At 42.8% G+C, this 20,651-nt stretch overlaps 1 protein-coding gene across 2 annotated transcripts in view; it reads left to right on the top strand.

The window, feature by feature from the left end:
• Positions 1-20,651, top strand: part of LOC311142801 (lissencephaly-1 homolog B-like) — a 45,061-nt gene that overhangs the window by 20,001 nt on the left and 4,409 nt on the right. For both annotated transcript variants that reach the window (XM_084178482.1, XM_084178483.1), the window contains exons 2-6: positions 1,887-2,036; positions 7,623-7,707; positions 7,852-7,926; positions 9,236-9,442; positions 16,990-17,158. In XM_084178482.1, coding sequence (XP_084034608.1) covers positions 2,005-2,036; positions 7,623-7,707; positions 7,852-7,926; positions 9,236-9,442; positions 16,990-17,158 — 568 coding nt within the window. In that variant the 5' untranslated portion in view covers positions 1,887-2,004. The remainder of the gene's footprint in view (positions 1-1,886; positions 2,037-7,622; positions 7,708-7,851; positions 7,927-9,235; positions 9,443-16,989; positions 17,159-20,651) is intronic.

Below are 20,651 nucleotides of genomic sequence, written 5' to 3'. Positions count from 1 at the left end.
TTCGGGTTAGGGTTTCTTCTCTATGCTCATTATCAATCTTCCTGCGTACTTATGACAGACAGTTGGTGGTCGGAGCACATCTCTGAAGCCATGTTAATCATGCTGAAGGACTCATCGCGGCCAGCACTAGCAGGTCAAACGAGCAACTAAAATGAACGAGTCACTCAGAAAAATGAATCATGACTTGAGTAAAAAAAGTTGTTCAAAATGAATGACTCGTTCGCGAACTGCAGTTTTTCCTCCAGTAGCAAGTTAAAATGCAAGATTAACTTCAAGCAAAACATTAGGAAATGTAGCTGGCTACGTTCTTTCTATGATAAACATTAGAAATATGATGGCCATGCATTGTTTTTGCAAAAAATACCTTGCTTTTTCATTGTAAGCTAATTTACTTCTGTGGCTGGTAGCCAAATAGTGTTGCACGTCTGTCATTTGATGAAAATAAATAATTTTCTGCCGAATGCGTTGCACTAATGTATTTTATGTGAAGAAAAACTATAGTTGCACGCCCCTGATCACTCTATTGAAGCAAAACACCACTGTTAACTTTCAATATAAAGTGCAGGTGAAATGGTTTAAAATGCAGTTTTTATTAAAGCTAATGCGACACCTGTTGTGTAATTGATTCATTAATGCATACATTCAACAAACATTTAAATTAAATGACATTGAACTCAAAAGATGTCTGGATCAAGTGCCATTCTGTGACTGGCTAATATGCCTTTTTTTGCTGCGGTATCGTTTTGGTATAGAGTATCGTCATACTAAACCTGGTATCGAAGTCAAAATTACGGTATCGTGACAACACTAGTCATAGGTGAGTGGTCAGGCTGTTGTTATTAGCGGTCTATTGTACACACATGGATCCCCCTCATACACACAGTTATACAAAAAGCATGGCCCCTCATAAACAATTGCAAGCATGTTTACACAGACAGACTCTTGGTGGTCTAGCCACTAAGCAGCTTATAGCCATTGTCACCCCAGGTGCCAGCAGTCTTATGGCTCATGAAGGAAATGCTTTGCTGCAGAGCTACAAATGGATTTCTGTGTCTGTTTATTACTAGATTAGGCTACCTTAATACAATATTGTACTAACTTACTGTGTATAAGTTGGAAGTAGAAGCCTAAGTGTTGTTCATTAGTTTACTCCAATTAGGGGAGGGGTTTTAGGGTTAGCGGAAAATACACTGCCAGTCAAAGGTTTGGACACACTTACTCATTCAAGGGTTTTTCTTTTTTTTTACTCTTTTTTTTACATTGTAGAGACATCAAAACTATGAAATAACACATGGAATCATGTAGTAACCAAAAAAGTGTTAAACAAATCAAAATATATTTTATATTTGAGATTCTTCAAATAGCCACCCTTTGCCTTGATGACAGCTTTGCACATTCTTGGCATTCTCTCAACCAGCTTCACCTGGAATGCTTTTCCAACAGTCTTGAAGGAGTTCCCACATATGGCTGCTTTTCCTTCACTATATATATATATATATATATGGGGGATTGGAAATGATGCAGACAAATACATTGATGGAAGGTACAATCTAGCTGCAATATTAAAGCTTATCTACCCCTTAGAAGAAGAAAAATGAACGAAAATCCGATATAGTACTATTAGCCTAAACCTGTTCCACACCTGTCAGTCAGAGGCCAGACAGAAGGAGCAGTGAGCCTTGCCATTAGGCAGAATGGCAGATATCAGTCATTGTGTACAGTGTTCATTTCTCATCTGTAATTGTTTTTCCGTCAACAGTAAATTGAATCTTTCTCTCTCCCTCCACCTCTCTGTTTTGCTTTTCTCCCCCGTGTTTTCTGTGTGCCTCTCTCTGTGTGCCTCTCTCTCTGTGTCTGTATTTTGCCCGCTCTGTGTGGAACACCAGTTGTAGTTTCTGAGGGTTGAAGTCTGAATGACCGAGGGACCTGAGAACCACCCCCTACACCATCTCACCCTGTCTCACCCGCCTCCCCTAGAGGGAGAGAGCAGCCACTACAGCCAACATGGTGCTGTCACAAAGACAACGAGACGAACTGTGAGTACACACACACTAGTGATGTGGTGGGGGCGGGGATCGGTAGTTACATTTCGCAATATTATTTTGGACAATATTATATTGATACTTTGACTCAAGTATCGATTTGTAATGCTTGGTAGCGTTAGCTAGCGCTAGTCGGCTGTTCATGTGACAAAACGCAGATATTTTTCATCCTATAGATTGTTCTAAATCTTATTTTTAAATAGTGAGCCAACATGTTTTCAACACTTATTTCCATGACTGATCAAAACTAATTTTCTCATGCTCTTGTGTCTCTGCAGCAGAAATATAGTGAGCAATATGTTTGGAACATCAAATCGCAATAAAATCTCAGTATCAAATCGCAATACATATAGAATCGCAATACATATCGTATTGTGAGGTCCCTGGCAATTCCCAGCCCAACATCTTTTGGGGGGATGTGTATTCTGTGTAAATGTTTGTTCTGTAGTATAATTGTGAAGGTGTGTGTGATGTAAATGTGGAGGGACGTGTGTGTGTGTGTGTGTGTGTGTGTGTGTTAGGGTGTTTTCACACTTGGTCCCTTTCAGCCAATTTTTTTTAACTTAGTACGTTTTGCTTAATTTTTTGTGAAGTGTGAACACTCCAAAGGAACTCAGACCCCTTAAAAGAACCCCCGAACCGAACTGAGAGGTGGTCTGAGTTCTCTCTTTTGTGGCACCAATGTGAGGGTTTATGGCAGGGTAAAAGGTGGGTGGTGCGGGAATAATGACAAGCGAATCTGGTGAGCTTTGCGTTAACATTGCCCTAAAAAAGGGAACCGGACCACGGAATTCAGACCACCTCTCAAGATGGTCTCCGTTCGCTTCAGTGGCTCTTTTGAGGGGTCTGAGTTCCTTTTGAGTGTCCACAAAAATGTGGCTGTAAGGGAACAAGTGTGAAAACACCCATAGATGGGCATTTGAAATTATTTCACTATTTAAATAATATCATTCATTTTTTTTGCGGATATCCGGATAATTGAAATTCAAAAGAAAATTGCTGTAGTCTCTAGACCAATCAGAATGACGCTTAATTATAGTGAATTTGAAAATTGCAATATTAGTGTAAAACAAAAAAGACAATCATGGTACCAATAATTGCTTCTATTACACCAGATGTACAGTGCATTCGAAAAGTATTCGGACCCCTTGACTTTTTCCACATTTTGTTACGTTACAGCCTTATTCTAAAATGGATTAAATAAAATTTTCCTAATTTAATCTACAAACAATACCCCATAATGACAAAGAGAAAACAGATTTTTAGAAATTTTTACTTATTTACATAAGTATTCAGAACCTTTGCTATGAGACTTGAAGTTGAGCTCAGGTGCATCCTGTTTCCATTGATCATCCTTGAGATGTTTCTACAACTTGATTGGAGTCCACCTGTGGTAAATTCAATTGATTGGACATGATTTGGACAGGCACACACCTGTCTATATAAGGTCCCACACTTGACAGTGCATGTCAGAGCAAAAACCAAGCCATGAGGTTGAAGTAAATGTTCGTAGAGCTCCGAGACAGGATTTTGTCGAGGCTACAGATCTGAGGAAGGGTAACAAAAAATGTCTGCAGCATTGAAGGTCCCCAAGAACACAGTGGCCTCCATCATTCTTAAATGGAAGAAGTTTGGAACCACCAAGACTCTTCCTAGACCTGGCCGCCCGGTCAAACTGAGCAATCGGTGGAGAAGGGCCTTGGTCAGGGAGGTGAACAAGAACCCGATGGTCATTCTGACAGCTCCAGAGTTCCTCTGTGGAGATGGGAGAACCTTCCAGAAGGACAACCATCTCTGCAGCACTCCACCAATCAGGCATTTATGGTAGAGTGGCCAGACGGAAGCCACTCCTCAGTAAAAGGCACATGACAGCCTGCTTGGAGTTTGCCAAAAGGCACCTAAAGGACTCTCAGACCATGAGAAACAAGATTCTCTGGTCTGATGAAATCAAGATTGAACTCTTTGGCCTGAATGCCAAGGGTCACGTCTGGAGGAAACATGGCACCATCCCAATGGTGAAGCATGGTGGTGGTTTTTCAGCGGCAGGGACTGGGAGACTAGTCAGGATCGAGGGAAAGATGAACGGAGCAAAGTACAGAGAGATCCTTGATGAAAACTAATCAGGACCTCAGACTGGTGCGAAGGTTCACCTTCCAACAGGACAACCACCCTAAGCACACAGCCAAGACAACACAAGAGTGGCTTCGGGACAAGTCTCTGAATGTCCTTGAGTGGCCCAGCCAGAGCCCGGACTTGAACTTGATCGAACATCTCTGGAGAGACCTGAAAATAGCTGTGCAGTGACACTCCCCATCCAACCTGAAGAGCTTGAGAGGATCTGTAGAGAAGAATGTGAGAAACTCCCCCAAGCTTGTAGCGTCATACCCAATAAGACTCGAGGCTGTAATCGCTGCCAAAGGTGCTTCAACAAAATACTAAGTGAAGGGTCTGAATACTTATGTTATGCCTTGTAATTATGGGGTATTGTTTGTAGATTGATGCGGAAAAATAACAATTTAATCAATTTTAGAATAGGGCTGGAACGTAACAAAGTGTGGAAAAAGTCAAGGGTTCTGAATACTTTCCGAATGCACTGTGTATATATACAGTACCAGTCAAAAGTTTGGACACCTACTCATTCAAGGATCTTTCTTTATTTGTACTATTTGCTACATTGTAGAATAATAGTGAAGACATCAAAACTATGAAATAACACATGGAATCATGTAGTAATCAAAAAAAGTGTTAAACAAATCAAAATATATTTGAGATTCTTCAAATAGCCACCCTTTGCCTTTATGACAGCTTTGCACACTATTGGCATTCTCTCAACCAGCTTCACCTGGAATGCTTTTCCAACAGTCTTGAAGGAGTTCCCACATGCTGAGCACTTGTTTGCTCCTTTTCTTTCACTCTGCCGTCCGACTCATCCCAAACCATCTCAATTGGGTTGAAGTCGGGGGATTGTGGAGGCCAGGTCATCTGATGCAGCACTCCGTCACTCTCCTTCTTTATAAAATAGCCCTTACACAGCCTGGAGGTGTGTTGGGTCATTGTCCTGTTGAAAAACAAATGATAGTCCCACTAAGCACAAACCAGATGGGATGGCGTATCGCTGTAGAATGCTGTGGTAGCCATGCTGGTTAAGTGTGCCTTGAATTCTAAATAAATCACAGCCAGTCACCAGCAAAGCACCCCCACACTATAACACCACCTCCTCCATGCTTTACGGTGGGAACTACACATGCAGAGATCATCCGTTCACCCACACAGCATCTCAGAAAGACATGGCGGTTGGAACCAAAAATCTCAAATTTGGACTCCAGACCAAAGGACAAATAAGAAGGCTCACCTGTTAATTGAAACGCATGCCAGGTGACTACCTCATGAAGTTGGTTGAGAGAATGCCAAGAGTGTGCAACGCTGTCATCAAGGCAAAGGGTTGCTATTTGAAGAATCTCAAATATAAGATATATTTTGATTTAACACTTTTTTTGGTTATTACATGATTCCATATGTGTTATTTCATCGTTTTGATGTCTTCGCTATTATTCTACAATGTAAAAAATAGTAGGTTATAGAGTAGGTTTGTCCAAACTTTTGACTGGTAGTGTATATAATAAAAATAATGTAATATATGTTTTAGGTGGTGCTGCAGCACCCTCATCACACCTACTTCCCACCACTATGGCCAAGGGATGACCTCATAGACACACACACACACACACACACCACATTCTCTGAAAGAATTGTGCACACTCTCACGTTCTCTCTCTCCGACGGACAGGCCCATTCTCACTCACTCTCACACTCTCATACTCTCTCACTCACTCACACGTTACAACTATCCAGCAGCCAGTTGAGTGCTGATGTCAGAGCCAAAAAAGTGTTGCTGCTCATAGAAAATGTAGCCATGCTGCCACTCAGAAATACAACTGTGTTTGTTTGTGTGGTTTGGGCCGGGTCGGTCAGTTGATCTGGTTCTCCTGAGTGTTCTATCCCTCCAGCGGTTGGCATGTTTCCATGACAACCATAAACACACGCTGTCTGTGTTTCAATCCTCAGCGTCGTTTTCCTAGAGGAAACATATCACTGGAGATCACACTCGAGCACACACACCCACTTTCACTGCAGCACAGCTTCTGCCAGACAGACAGGGTGTGGTCTCTTTCTGTCTTAACGTGGAAGTGAGAGTTCTCTTAAGGTGGAACTGCTGATATTGCTGTTGTCAGCCGAGGATACGTTTAGCAATGAGTCATCACAGAAAACACTGACTCAATTAAACATTGCAGGTTGAAACTGTAATGGTGCACTAACTCAATGTACGTTACATATTGTTGATTTTGTTGGTTACATACCATTTATGAAGACTCTGAAAACCTTACAATATAATGTGCGTTAACCCCTTACACTCTTGGAAATTGGCATATATGGATAGGGCCATATTGAAATGTTTCTAACAGAAGAAATATAAAATCATATGCAATTGAAAGGGAACACTTTGGAGATCAGTTCACCAGACACAAGATTGAATCCAAACATTACACATTAGATTTTTTGCATTTTACATTTACTGTAATTATCACAGCCTTTGTCAGTAAAGAAATCTGAAAATACTCTGGAGACATTCAGTAACATAATAAGAATGCTCATTGACATTTTGGAGTAGGTGCAAGATAAGAAAAAACGATTACAAGGGTTTGAGTGGGAGGTCTAACTGGTGTCTCCAAGTGGCCCCACACCTCTCCAAACTGCACAGTTCCTAAGTCATTTCAATGCACTTTTATGACTCAAGGAAAGAGCCTTCAACTATAAGGTGCTTTATTGAGCTCTCCCAGCTTTGCTGTTGAGGAACTGAAGCAAGCCCACTTGCAGTTTTTTGTTTGGAACACAACCCTGTGTCCCCACCATAGCACAATTACTGTTAGGTACGCAATCCCAAAATCTGGTTCAGGTGGGCATAACTTGAAAGCTTATTCTATTGACAACATGGATAGTTATAAAATACGATCTTACAGTGTTAGGCTTTCAGAAGGCACTTCAGACAAACGGATTGTAATTTTGATGAGTGAATTCAAGTGCTTGTTCCACGGCTAATTTTCTTCACAATATGACAAACAGGCTCGTTCTGTTCAGGACAACCCAGGGTATAACGCATGTCATCCTTGTAACTGTGGATCAAACATGGCGATCATAAACATTGATAATGGAAATGTGAAGTGCAGATTTGGACTCAAGGGTGTGTGGTTTGCTTCTATGACATCAAAGCAGTATTATAATACTCAATGTTTCCCTCACTCAGACAACAAATGTGCAACAGTAGCCCAATTAGCTGGAGGGATGGAGGCATCTTGTCGCTCAACTTTATAAGGGCTGTCAGTCAAAACCCATACAGCCGCTGTGAAGCGGAGAACCTGAGCTCTGACGTCATGTATAGCATGTCTCTGTACAGCCACTGCGTTCCAATTTAGGTGCTTATAAATGGCCAAATCTGCCATTTTCAACACATTTACGGGATGACGGGCTGTGACTGGAAAGGACTACCAAATCTGTTGTTTTCTCTTCCTCTCTCTGTGTTAGAAACCGAGCGATAGCAGACTACCTACGCTCCAACGGCTATGAGGAAGCCTACTCCACCTTCAAGAAAGAGGCTGAGTTAGATATGGTAAGACCACACACTAACTAACCCCACAACGTCCATGATTACAACAGCCACACTAACCTATTCTTTATTTCCTTGCAACAATTGAAAACCTAGAAATCACTCTCTCATGTTTCCATCTATGTCTCCCTTCCCTCACTTCCACAGAATGAGGAGTTAGATAAGAAGTACGCTGGTCTTTTGGAAAAGAAATGGACCTCTGTCATCAGATTACAGAAGAAGGTGATTGTTGACGTCACGTTTGTGGTGTTATGGTATTTGATGTGTATGTCAGTTGACTGTGTTGTATGTGTGTACAGTGCATTCGGAAAGTATTCAGACTCCTACACTTTTCCCACATTTTGTTATGTTACAGCCTTATTCTAAAATTGTTTTGTTTTTTAAAAAATCCCCTCATCAATCTACACACACATACCCCATAATGACAAAGCAAAAACATGTTTTTAGACATTTCTGCAAATGTTATATAACATTTAAGACTTAAATCACATTTACAATAAGTATTCAGACACTTGGCATACAGGCCAAAGAGTTCAATCTTGGTTTCATCAGACTGGTCTGAGAGTCCTTTAGGTGCCTTTTGGCAAACTCCAAGTGGGCTGTCATGTGCCTTTTACTGAGGAGTGGCTTCCATCTACCATAAAGGCCTGATTGGTTGAGTGCTGTAGAGATGGTTGTCCTTCTGGAAGGTTCTCCCATCTCTACAGAGGAACTCTGGAGCTCATGTCAGAGTGACCATCGGGTTCTTGGTCATCTCCCTGACAAAGGCCCTTCTCCCTCGGGCGGCCATCTCTAGGAAGAGTCTTGGTGGTTCCAAACTTCTCCCATTTAAGAATGATGGAGGCCACTGTGTTCTTGGGGACCTTCAATGCTGCAAAACATTTTTGGTACCCTTCCCCAGATCTGTACCTCCACATAATCCTGTCTCTGAGCTCAACGGACAATTCCTTTGACCTCATGGCTTGGTTTTTGCTCTGACATTCACTGTCAACTGTGGGACCTTTTTATATAGACAGGTGTGTGCCTTTCCAAATCATGTCCAATCAATTGAATTTACCACAGGTGGACTCCAATCAAGTTGTAGAAACATCTCAAGGATGATCAATGGAAACACGATGCCCCATAGTTCAATTTTGAGTCTCATAGCAAAGGGTCTGAATACTTATGTAAATAAGGTATTTCTGTATTTTATTTTCAATACATTTGCAAAAATGTCTACAAACCTGTTTTCGCTTTGTCATTATGGGGTATTGTCTGTAGATTGAGTTTAAAAAAAAAAAATGTATTTAATCAATTGTAGAATAAGGCTGTAATGTAACAAAATGTGGAAAAGTGAATGGGTCTGAATGCGCTGTATATCTGGAGTATGAGTGAAACAACGCTGTGTTGGAGAACAATAAACAACCAACTGAACTAATACCTCATTATTCCTCTTCTCCTGTTGTCCTCTTTTCCACCCCTTATCTTCCAACTATTCCTTCTTTCCTACCTCTCTCAACCCTCTCTCCCAACCCCCCCTTCTCTCCCCCAGGTGATGGAGCTGGAGTCGAAGCTGAACGAGGCCAAAGAGGAGATTACTCTAGGGGGTCCGGTGGCCCAGAAGAGGGACCCTAAGGAGTGGATCCCCCGTCCCCCAGAGAGATACGCCCTGAGCGGCCACCGCTCCCCCGTCACACGGGTCATCTTCCATCCTGTCTTCTCCGTCATGGTCACCTCCTCCGAGGACGCCACCATCAAGGTGTGTGCGTGTGCTTCAATCATTTGCTAAGCTCTTGGTTTAAAAGTTCAGCAAAAGTGTATGTGGACCAGGGAGCCATAGTGTGATGCTGCCACGAGGTGATAGGCACATAACTTGCAAGGTTAAACCTTTATGTGTATTTTCATGTTATGTTATGTAGCCAGTTCTGACTGCATTATTTTCACTGTCAAATCTAAGATGGCCGCCATTGTCAGTTTGGCGGGCTATCCTTTTAAGACGGCATTTCTCTTTTAGAAATGGAGGAGAGTTTTGAAATGTTTGGTGTGTACCTGGCTGAGGTTCTATTTGTTTGGAAAAACCTTTTTAAGAACCTATATTAGTCATTCCATTTAATAATTGTTGATCATTCTTGTGGATTGTTAACCCCAACGACAAAGAATTCATATGTTGATCGTTTTAGAGGATGCCATGAACATTGAGCTGTTATAAGGAAATCTCCACCAGGCCGGATTTTCCTCTTCCTCAACCATCCGGTGAGATTGATCCTGTTGACAGTATTATATTGTGCCTGTATTGGATTACTTAGATCTTTTGCATTTTGAAGTGGCATTGCTCATTTTTTGCTTTTTGATTGACTCTGAGACCATTTTTATTGGACTTGGACATTCAGAACTTCATTTGGGGTCTAATTGAATTGAGATTGTGAATTTATACACTTTATATGACTATATGCTTCTTTTGCTCAATTTATTCATTTTGTCTGTCTTGCTTCGGTCACTCATATGAACACAGTATTTCTTTGAACTTTTATATGGTAGCGTAGTTTGCGATCCAAGCTGATTGTTAGAGTGGAGGCCAGTACGGGGAGACTTGTTCCTTTTTATTTTTTTGAGAGTTACGTTGTTGCTAAGATGGCGTTTGTCGAGTCTGACCTTAGCCATTTAGAGGTACAAGCAGACATTGAGCCAGGGCAAGATGAAGCAGGCCAAGGTACACCCCCTCATCCCTGGGCCTGGTGTTACTTTTAGAAATCCTGGGGCTGAAATATCATCACTGTTTTGTGAGTTTTATCTTGACAGTTCGGAAGATGGTGGTGGTGGTAAAAATGCCACACTTACTACTACAGTTGATTTGGAGGAAGTCAACAACACTGTCAGATAATTCCAAGATCAATTAAACACTCTGGAGAGATTTCAAGGCTTCTCTGGAAAGTGCTGTGAACAGAAAGACCAGCTTCAGAGTATGTGGAGCAACAATTTGAGGCCATGGTAGTGACAATGAAAAACTCACTAGCCCAACTGGAGCAAGCAGTGGTGAAATGTATGCTCAGAAGAGATGAGAAATGTTAAAAGGCGATCTCTAAAGTGAAATCCACAAGCACCCCAACCTCTAGAACCTTCTGCTGTCATACCCCTGATGTCAGTAATATCCCAAAAGGAACGTCATAAAGTTCCCATATGGATTTTCCTACCTTTGGTGTAAACAGGGATACTACAGCGGTTTTACATTTCACTGAACAGTGTGTGAACTTCCTAACACTGAGACCTTTTTCTGATGCAGAGCTTGTTGCAACCTTTTCCACAGTCCTCACAGGCCCTTCCAGGACCTGGTGGATAGTACATAAAAATAAAAAAGAAAGAATAACAATTGGGAAAAATTCTAGAATTTTACTGGTTGCTTTCTTACCGACCGATTACCTGACTGAAGTTGAAGAACAGGTGAAAAACATTTTTCATTTTTCAATGGATTCGGGACTTTGCCTGTGATTACAGGGCATTGTGCCTGAAATGGAAGCCGGACATGTCAGAGACTGAGATGGTGAGAAGGCTCTTGAATAACTGCAATCCAACTCTTGCTAGCAGTTTAAGAGGATCTGTCATGACTGTTGAGCAATTTGTCAAAGTCTGCTCTATGGTGGAAAACGTCATGGCTTCAAAGAAGGACTACTTGGCCAAGGTGAATAATCAACAGTCACAAGAGAGAAATAGGAAGAAACAAACACCAAGATCAAAAGACTCCACAGATGGTAGACCTACTGACCACATGGCCATAGCACAAGCTGAGTTTCCTGCCTTACTGGTAGTCCCCATAGAAACTTGGAGCGCCCAAGGTGAGGCTGTGTTAGATGCAGGATGCACCTTTAGCTTGATGCAGAAGCAGCTATGGTAGCACTTGGCCAAACCAGGTGAGCAGCTCATCACCTGGGATTCCAGAGCCTTTGTGCTCACTGATGGAAAGTCACACACAGCTGAAGGAAAGCCCAATTCACTTGTGTGGCATGGGACTGTGTGGACCCTGGAAACCTACAGTGCATTTGGAAAGTATTCAGACCCCTTCACTTTCTCCACATGTTACGTTACAGCCTTATTCTAAAATTGATTAATACATTTTTTTCCTCAATCTACACACTACCCCATAATGACAAAGCGAAAACAGGTTTTTAGAGATCTGCAAATGTATAAAAAATCAACTGAAATAACATTTACATAAGTATTCAGACCCTTTACTCAGTACTTTGTTGAAGCACCTTTGGCAGCGATTACAGCACTTGATTTTTCTTGGGGATGACGCTACAGGCTTGGCACACCTGTATTTGGGGAGTTTCTCCCATTCTTCTCTGTAGATCCTCTCATGCTCTGTCAGGTTGAATGGGGAGTGTCACTGCACAGCTATTTTCAGGTCTCTCCAGACATGTTCGATCGTGTTCAAGTCCGGGCTCTGGCTGGGCCACTCGAGCATTCAGAGGCTTGTCCCGAAGCCACTCCTGCGTTGTCTTGGCTTTGTTCTTAGGGTCGTTGTCCTGTTGGTAGGTGAACCTTCACCCCAGTCTGAGCACTCTGGAGCAGGTTTTCATCAAGGATCGCTCTGTACTTTACTCCGTTAAATATTTTCCTCGATCCTGACTAGTCTCCCAGTCCCTGTCGCTGACACATATCCCCACAGCATGATGCTGCCACCACCATGCTTCACCGTAGGGATGGTGCCAGGTTTCATCCAGACGTGACGCTTGGCATTCAGGCCAAAGAGTTCAATCTTGGTTTCATCAGACCAGAGATTCTTGTTTCTCATGGTCAGAGAGTCCTTTAGGTGCCTTTTGGCGAACTCCAAGCGGGCTGTCATGTGTCTTTTACTGAGGAGTGGCTTCCGTCTGGCCACTCTACCATAAAGGCCTGCTTGGTGGAGTGGTGCAGAGATGTTTGTCCTTCTAGAAGTTTCTCCCATCTCCACAGAGGAACTCTGGAGCACTGTCAGAGTGACCATCGGGTTCTTGGTCACCTCCCTGACCAAGGGCCTTCTCCCTCGATTGCTTAGTTTGGCCGGGCGGCCAGCTCTAGGAAAAGTATTAGTAGTTCCAAACTTCTTCCATTTATGAATGATGGAGGCCACTGTGTTCTTGGGGACCTTCAATGCTGCAGACATTTTTTGGTACCCTTCCCCATATCTGTGCCTCGACACAATCCTGTCTCGGAGCTCTACGGACAATTCCTTCGACCTCATGGCTTGGTTTTTGCTCTGACATGCACTGTGCCTTTCCAAATCATGTCCAATCAATTGAATTTACCACAGGTGGACTCCAAGTTGTAGAAACATCTCAAGGATGATCAATGGAAACAGGATGCACCTAAGCTCAATTTCGAGTCTCATAGCAAAGGGTCTGAATACTTATGTAGATAAGGTATTTCTGTATTTTATTCTTAATACATTTCCAAAAAAATCTAAACCTGGTTTTCTTTTGTCATTATGGTGTATTGTGTGTAAATTGAGAATTTGTATTTATTTAATCCTTTAAGAATAAGGCTGTAAGGTAACAATGTGGAAAAAGTGAAGTGGTCTGAATACTTTCCGAATGCAGTCTATACCCCGCTTTGCTGACCTTGCCTCTCCTTTGAACAACCTCATGCGGAAAGGAGTGAAGTGGGACTGGACAGAGAAATGCCAGCAGTGGTGTGGACCAGCTAAAGATCACCCTATAAAAGCCTGGTTCTCTCACAACCTGACCTGTCCTTGCCTTTCCAGGTACAAACTGATGCCAGTGGCTTGGGTCTTGGAGCAGTCCTGACACAGAAAATCAATGGGGTTGAGAGGGTCCTAGCATATTCCTCCAGAGGTCTGAAAGGGGCAGAGTACAACTACTCTACTTCGGAAAAGGAGTGTGTTGCGGTAGTTTGGGCAGTTGAGAAGTGGCGCCATTATTTGGAAGGAGTTCCGTTTATGGTGTTTACTGACCATGCTGCACTATCGTGGGCCTTCAATTCCCCCAAGACCACTTCAAGGTTGACCAGATGGACAATAAGACAATAAGTTCCAAGTGCACTACTGTAAAGCCTGCATGAATGTTGTCCCAGATGCTCTCTTAAGGGCTGCAGAACCTTCAGACAACCCAGTGATGGCTCCTTATGTGGCTCGCAAACAAGCATCTTGTGCCTCTGATCTGCCGACATCCCTTGCAGAGATTGCATGTGCTCAAAACAACTGCGTGAGGGAATTGAAAGCAAGAGGAGACACAGATGATGACCGGCCTGACAGGATTGGATGGGAAGTACAACGACATTTTGTACAGGACTGTTCCTATCAAAGGAGAAGGAACGAAGTACCAACATGTTGTGCAACTTGTCAGCAACTTCCTTCATCCAACAACCCCTTGGGGGCACACCTGGGAAGGCTGAAGACCCTGTTGAAGATCCTGGAAGTGGCTTGGTGGCCGACTGTCAGGAGAGATGTCTGGCAACATGTCAGAGTGCAGTACCTGTCAGTAATACAAACCTGCTAACAGCAAACCTGCTAGTGTCCTGCAATCTACAGAGATAGAGGAGGCAGGCCACATGATGGGCATGGACGTTATGGGATCGTTTCCCAAGAGCAAGAAGGGAAATGCCTTTCTACTTGTGATTTGTAGACTATTTCACAAAGTGGGTGGCGCTTTTCCCCTCTGAGACCGCAAAACTCACTCTGCCAAATTCAGAAAAATGAAATTTTCACAAGATGGGGGGGGGGGGGGGTCCCTAAAATTCATCTCTGATCGTGGTTCCCAGTTCACGAGGAAAGTCCTCTCAGACCTCTGCAAGAATTGGGGAGTGATCCAAAAGCTGACCACCAACTACCACCCTCAGACAAACCTCACTGAAAGGGTCAACAGGACTCTAAAGACCATGATGGCATCTTTCGTGGGAGAGCATCACCGGAAGTGGGATAAGGAGTTGCCTGAATTCCGGTTTTCTATCAACAACTCCTCTTACGAATCCACTGGCCGCACCCCTGCAGAACTTGGAATGATGTCTGGCAATCTTGTGGATTGTTAACCCCAACAACAGAATTCATATGTAGATCGTTTTAGAGGATGCCATGAACATTGAGCTGTTTATAAGGGAATCTCCACCAGGACGGATTTTCCTCTTCCTCAACCATCCGGTGAGATTGATCCTGTTGACAGTATTAGTTTGGATTACTTATATTTTTGCATTTTGAAGGGGATTGCTCATTTAGATTTTTGATTGTTTGGGGGGTCTAACTGAATCGATTGTGAATTTAAACACATGACAATATATGCTTATTTTGCTCAATTTATTCATTTTGTCTGTCTTGCTTCGGTCAATCTCATAGAAACAAAGTATTTCTTTGAACCTTTATATGGTTGCATAGTTTGCGATCCAAGCTGATTGTTACTATAGGCCTATATATCTCTATGTAGGCCTATGGCTCCCTGGTCCACATACACTTTTTTTTAACACATCCTGTAGGTCAATGACTGTCTCCCATTTAGATATTATCTCTAAGCAGCCTCACCCTGTCCATTAGCTTTCGTCCTCTTAACTCTCTCTCTCTCTCTCTCTCTCTCTCTCTCTCTCTCTCTCTCTCTCTCTCTCTCTCTCTCTCTCTCTCTCTCTCTTCTCTCTCTCTCTCCTCTCTCTCTCTCTCTCTCCTCTCTCTCTCTCTCTCTCTCTCTCTCTCTCTCTCTCTCTCTCTCTCTCTCTCTCTCTCTCTCTCTCTCTCTCTCTCTCTCTCTCTCTCTCTCTCTCTCTCTCTCTCTCTCTCTCTCTCTCTCTCTCTGTGTTTCTCACATTTTCCTTATGTACAGTGCATTCGGAAGGTATACAGATCCCTTGACTTTTTCCACATTTTGTTACATTACAGCCTTATTCTAAAAGTCCTCATCAATCTACACACAAACCCCAAAATAACAAAATAAAAACAGACTGTGTCGAAGGTTCACCTTCCAACAGGACAACGACCCTAAGCACACAGCCAAGACAACACAGGAGTGGCTTCGGGACAGGTCTCTGAATGTCCTTGAGTGGCCCAGCCAGAGCTTGGACTTGAACCCGATCTAACATCTCTGTAGATACCTGAAAATAGCTGTGCAGCAATGCTCCCCATCCAACCTGACAGAGCTTGAGAGGATCTGCAGAGAAGAATGGGAGAAACTCCCCAAATACAGGTGTGCAAAGCTTGTAGCGTCATACCCAAGAAGGCTCGAGGCTGTAATCGCTGCCAAAGGTGCTTCAATAAAGTACTGGGTAAAGAGTCTGATTTCTTATGTAAATGTGGTATTTCTGTTTTTTTACATTTAATACATTGCAAAGATGTCTAAACTGTTTTCGCTTTGTCATTATAGGGTATTGTGTGTAGATTGATGTGAAAAAAATAAACAATTTAATCAATTTTAGAATAAGGCTGTGACATAACAATGTGGAAGAAGTCAAGGGGTCTGAATACTTTCCGAATGCACTAGTTTATGAAAGTTCTACCAGGAAGGCTTGTCTGAGACATCCAGTAATCATCACGCAATTCACTTTGTCTCCTATTCTACTGGCGTCTTGTTTCTTCTCCTCTTTCCTATTAGCCATGTGCGGAATGTCATTCACCTATTTACCCTTTGCCTATAAGCACGGCACAATAATGCACAGTCCTCACGCTTGCTGTTTAACCTATGGGCTCATGTTGTAATTATCACCTTCCTCTCTCAACCATGTCAACTTACCCTCGTTCTCTCACTTGCTGTTTTCAGCAGCACCTCCTCACCACCACCAGCTATAATAACCTTGAGGCCTGTCATTGGAGCTCCTCTCCCCCAGTGGGGGGGGGGGTTCGATGCCAGCAGCCCCACATAGGGCTACCTGCCATCACATCATCTGGCTCCGAGGATCTTCCCTCGGAGACGAGGCCGTTCCCCGAAATATTTAATACAATTTAATATTGTATTCAGTCTTTTTGTTGTTCATTCAGCCTTTCTCTCTGTTTCTCTCAATCGCTCTCCCTCGTCTTTTCTGCTGTGTCACTGCCTATCTACGTCGAGATGGGGTGATGCTCTGGTAACCAGGGGCAACGCTGGCAGAGCACGGCGCACTGCTCCCTGGGATACATGCAAATCTCCTCCTGCTCTTTCGCTGTCTTTCTCTCCCTCCTATTTTCTTCTTGTCGTCTCTCCTTTCTCTCACTCACTCATTTGCATTGGATATGATTCCAATTTCCAAAACATTTTATGTTCATTTGCATTGATCCAGAGGGAGTTTATTGCCATGTCATGTTTCAAAGTGATGTTAACTGACTGTGTGTGTGCTTTGTAATGTGTGTGTCTCTCTCTCTAGGTGTGGGACTATGAGGCAGGGGACTTTGAGCGGACACTGAAGGGCCATACAGACTCTGTCCAGGACATCTCCTTTGACCAGACGGGCAAGCTGCTGGCCTCCTGTTCTGCAGACATGACCATCAAGCTGTGGGACTTCCAGGGCTTCGAGTGCATCCGCACCATGCACGGTGAGGGGCTGAGGTGTGGTTGTGTGTTCCTTCAAGTGGTATAACAGCATAACAAGCACTATTTACCAATGTATACCTACCTCAGGATTTCCCTTAGGAAAATTTGGCGCCGGACAATGTGACCGGCAAGATTTGAATTTACCAGACATTTCAGAAATTTACCGGACATCCATATGCATATACAGTAATAAAGCACAACTTCAAAATATATTTGTTTAATATAAAATGCGAACGACCTGTCCTATTGGCTATTTGCATGAAAATGTTAGGCCTCTTTAATTTAATTTAGCCTAGGCGTGAACATTTTAATTAGGCCTAATAAATAACAAAACATGTCTGTCTACGAACAGCAGGGATCCAGCTTTTGTCAAATAACGTCAGATTTGGCTTTTCATGGCAGGTTAGGAGAATTAACATAGCCAGTTAGGAGAATTAGGTTACGGTTAGGAAAAGGTTAGGGTTAGCTAAAATGCAAAGAAAATCAACTTTTGACATTAATTTGACAAAAGCTGGATCCCTTCTAGCCATGATCGAGCCGTGATATATGCCTAAGGCCGAGACATTAAGAAGATACAGTGGCAGAATAAATTCAACCACACCTTTTTGTTTAATCACAAAACCGGAGAGCAACCGGTGAAGTCCACAAAGCATATTGCATGTAACAAACAGTTGCATGACCTACTGCATGGTCAAGAACATTTTCATGTTTCCAACATTTTCAGACCTAAACACCTATTGATTTAGAACCACGGAGAGTTACTGCAAGTCGCAAAGGAAACAGGAGCTGGCTCCACTATTCCAGCACCATTTCAACATCAACATTTCAACGTCATCAAATCACCTATGCTTAGTCTAATACAGTGACAACTAAAAGATGCCAAAAACTATTTAATCCAATTAACGTAAACTACACTGAACAAAAATATAAATGCAACATGTAAAGTGTTGGTCCCATGTTGAGCTGAAATAAAAAATCCCAGAAATGTTTCATATACACAAAAAGCTTTTTTCTCTTAAATGTTGTGCACAAATTTGTTTACATCCCTGTTAGTGAGCATTTCTCCTTTGCCAAGATAATCCCTACACCTGACAGGTGTGGCATATCAAGAAGCTGATTAAACAGCATGATCATTACACAGATGCACCTTGTACTGGGGACAAAAGGCCAGCACAATGCACAATGCCACAGATGTCTCAAGTTTTGAGGGAGCGTGCAATTGGCATGCTGACTGCAGGAATGTCCACCCGAGCTGTTCAGAAATAATATAATGTTAATTTCTCTACCACAAGCTGCCTCCGTCATTTTAGAGAATTTGGCAGTACGTCCAACTGGCCTCACAACCGCAGACCACGGTGTAACCACGCCAGTCCTCCACATCTGGCTTCTTCACCTGTGGGATCGTCTGAGGTGGGGGTGGGGGTTGCTGAGTAGTATTTCTGTCTGTAATAACGCCTTTTTGTGGGGGGGAGAATAAACTCATTCTGATTGGCTGGGCCTGGCTCCCCAGTGGGTGGGCCTGGCTGCCAAGTGGTTGGGCCTATGCCCTCCCAGGCCCACCCATTACATTTTACATCTTAGTCATTTAGCAGACGCTCTTATCCAGAGCGACTTACAGTTAGTGAGTGCATACATTATTTTATTTTTCATGCTGGCCCCCCGTGGGAATCGAACCCACAACCCTGGCGTTGCAAACGCCATGCTCTACCAACTAAGCTACATCCCTGTCAGCCATTCCCTCCACTACCCTGGACGACGCTGGGCCAATTGTGCGGTCGGGCCGGCTACGACAGAGCCTGGATTCGAACCAGGATCTCTAGTGGCACAGCTAGCCTTAGACCACTGCGCCACTCGGGAGGTCACCCATGGCTGCACCCCTGCCCAAACATGTGAAATCCATAGATTAGGGCCTAATGAATTTATTTAAATTGACTGATTTCCTTATATGAACTGTAACTCAGTCAAATCTTTGAAATTGTTGTATGTTAGGTTTATATTTTTGTTGTGGCTGTCCATGGTTCTGGTGTGTGTGTGTGTAAGTAGAAAAAACATGTTGACTCACCCTACGCCAATGCCATCTTCCTCTCTTTCATGTTGACAAACGGTCTATAACTCTGTCATACAGTACCCGCTTTTATTTTTTGTTGTCCTAGGCTACCTGGTTAAAATGCTTGCTCATTAGCCTAACTTCTGTTCATGGGAAACATAAGCTAGTTAACATTAGCCTTTTACATCTAGCTACATATTGAACTTCCATCTTCTCAGTACAGGGTCACCATCAATTTTATGGTTGGTATGATCAGAATCACTGTTATAATCACTGTTATAAAAAAGTCAAAATCCATATCTCCATCCATGGCTAATTTAATCAAGGGACAATTTTAGCTAGCTAGCCACCGGAGGACAACAACGAGATGTTTCTATCGATGACGTATTTCTATGTGATAGGATTGAAGCCAGGACCATTCACAGTCGAGCTCACTCAGTTTAGTTCATCACTGTGATTGGCTATTATTTAATGTTTTTTTATCAAGGGAGGCCAAATGTTCTCTTTATGACCAGACCGCATCAGATAGATGGCCTACTGAAACAGAGGGTTACTGTTTTGCTCGCTCGGATGCTTTCTCCGGTGAGATATATTTAGCCTCTTGCGAATTGAAGGAACATTTATGAAAACACAGAGACTAAAGATAATTGTTTATTTTCTTGGTAAATTTTTTGGGGAAGCCATGAATACACGCCACTGAATAAATGTTAGTTCAAATTACAATAAACATATCGTGGGGTCGTGACTCGTGTCTTATGTGGTATACGTGGCTTATTGATAACTGTTTCCTACTATAGGCAGTTGGCTGCCTAGTGATTGCAACACTAATTCTCAGATGAGAATAGTTGGCAATGATGTTTCGTTTCCAAGTGCTACTGAAAAAGCTCAACTGAAATGCACCAATTGCACGTGATGCATATCATTACTCTACTCTATCAATCCATTCCAAATCTTTATACTATACATGACACGGGCGGCATATGTTGATCTTGTCTAGGGCGACAGCAAGAACTGCTAGGACCGGGCCAGATGAACACAATTTGCCTCTAATTTATTGCGTTTTTGTGGCGTACCTTGGCCTGCTCAAAGTGAGCTGGTGCTGTTGGGAAGTCAAAACTGTCCAACTCCTTGGAGCAGCTTGCGATGCGGATCAGCCTTGTTACTTTGTCCTCAAGAACACGTGATCTTGAGGCAGTCTTTTAATGGAGAAAAAATCCCCTCGGCAGGCACACTGGAAACTGGGATTATAACACAATCTTCGGCAATTTTGCCCAGTCGGGTACACCTTATGAGGACCTCGCATCTTTTGTGTGAGTTAAAATAGAAACACACTAATTTCCAAGCAGCTAGATTTGCCTTAGAAGTAGGAGCACATCGACTGGTATTTTCATCAATGAATAAAAGCATTATTTTGCAATGGATTTTATTTTTTTCGGACAATTAGGCAG

Source organism: Coregonus lavaretus (genome assembly GCF_964263955.1).
Source record: "Coregonus lavaretus genome assembly, chromosome: 15".
Lineage (NCBI taxonomy): Eukaryota > Metazoa > Chordata > Actinopteri > Salmoniformes > Salmonidae > Coregonus > Coregonus lavaretus.
This window is presented reverse-complemented; position numbering and strand designations above follow the sequence as displayed.